The following is a 1,876-nucleotide window of genomic DNA, read 5'->3' on the forward strand; positions in this document are numbered from 1 at the left end:
TTCACCATAATTAATTTTTTTATTTTAACAGTGAATACTGTAACTAAACTCAAATTTTGTGTTGTGTTAACTAATTTTTACTTCTACTATACATATAAGTATATGTAGCTGTTTAAAAAAATAGTACACACTTTTTTAATCTCTTTAATATCCCTAATTATTGAATATAGTTAGATATATATGTACAGTATATAATTAGATTTTTGCAGCCTCAAACATATCCAAGACATTGACTCTGATGTCTGATCAAAACTTTAAGATAAACTTTTTATTTATTTATTCAGTGCAATTTTACTTAATTTTTTACTTTTCAATTATTGTATATAGTTAGGTGTATATGTACAGTATATAATTAGATGTTTTTCCTGTTGTGATTTGTGCAGCTTCAAACAGCAGTAACAAGTTTTCCAGTGATAGTCCATGCTCCAGGAAGATAAACCAGACAGTCATTTCGAATTTCTTGATGCTTTCCCTAAAAACAATTAAGCAATTTATTTTAAATAGTTTGAAGTAACTCCATCACCAAGTACAGATCATGTGTTTAGTTTGCCTGTGGTGTTTATTTCTAGATCTGCTGCAGTATACTTACAGAAAGTACTTCTCTCCTTATAGCACAGTGAACCATTTCTTCATCACTTTTCTTACAGACAAGACAGTCAATCAAGGGCTAAATATATGAATAATAAAAAAAAAGGTTTTGGGAATGTTTAGTTCATTCAATGCTATACAATATCCATGCATATCCAATATCGCAGTGTTTCTATGGTTAACCAGCATTTTGAATAAAAACTAAAAATTGCTTTGTCAATTTAAAACGGCTGAAACAGCATTAATCCAAAAGGTTAAATACTTCATAAGGTTGAAAATTAGGGCAATAAAGATCATACACACCGTTTTCTCTTTTTGTGTATTACATTCATGCCGATGCTTATATGCGTTCTCATCAGTCTTCTTGCATGTTGTGACTTTCAGAAGGACATTAACATTTAGGCTGCTCTGCCTAGTCTGTAAAAAGGATATTGAGTTGCCACATTAGTGCACATGGCTTTAAATATTAATTTGAAAGTAAAGCAAGATGGTAAACATGAAATGAACAGTTAAGTAATACTTAACATTATTTACCAATTTTTTTTTATTATGTTCTTTTATTTTAAATGATCTTATTTGTGATTGTTGCTTTATGCCTCAAACCCCACTCCAATATAAAGACTGCAGTAAAAAAACATTTTGTATTCAACAATAGCCACACTGTTTTCTAACCTTCTTTAGCTGCATTTTGAACAGTACTGCTTGTTGAGTTTTTAAAAACAAGTTATACAAATAGGTAAATTAATGCCTTTATTTATACCAACAGTGAAATTACCAACTACCAACATTGACTCATTTTTGCTATAATAATTACACATATAGCACAACTTGATAAAAAAAAGTATAACAGTTTAAACTTGCTTGTTTGCATTTTTTAGATGATGTGTTACAGATGCAAGTGGTACAATGTCAAGTGACTGGCCATGTTAATTTTAGAAAATGTAATAAAATAAGACCATGAAATTAGACTTTTTGCAATGGAATGAAGACCCAAGGATTCTACCAATACCCATACTCTATTTAAATTGTTATTTACAGAAGTGAAGCAACTCCTCAAAATACTGACAGAACTTACCACTGGAGTTTTTACGATGGAATGAAAATCAACATGATGATCCCCTCCAAATTTATGGTTCCCTTCTTTCAACGCTTTGTCCACATGTTTTTGTAATAGATTAGACAGGTCTCTGTAGTCAGTGGGTGTCTGAGCAGAAACCAGCAGAGTCAGAGCTGCCAGTAGCAACGACTTTAGTGCAACATCCATGATGTGCAGGAACACTGAGCTGTG

General features: G+C 31.3%; 1 protein-coding gene across 1 annotated transcript; it reads right to left on the reverse strand.

The window, feature by feature from the left end:
• Positions 1-210: 210 nt before the first annotated feature.
• Positions 211-1,876, reverse strand: LOC128528936 (cystatin-like protein). The gene is made up of 4 exons (XM_053502146.1): positions 1,664-1,876; positions 892-1,005; positions 590-667; positions 211-472 (listed from the first exon to the last, which is right to left on the reverse strand). The coding sequence occupies exons 1-4, from the start codon at positions 1,850-1,852 to the stop codon at positions 386-388; spliced, it is 468 nt and encodes a 155-aa protein (XP_053358121.1). The 5' UTR covers positions 1,853-1,876; the 3' UTR covers positions 211-385.

This window comes from Clarias gariepinus, chromosome 1 (assembly GCF_024256425.1).
Source record: "Clarias gariepinus isolate MV-2021 ecotype Netherlands chromosome 1, CGAR_prim_01v2, whole genome shotgun sequence".
NCBI lineage: Eukaryota > Metazoa > Chordata > Actinopteri > Siluriformes > Clariidae > Clarias > Clarias gariepinus.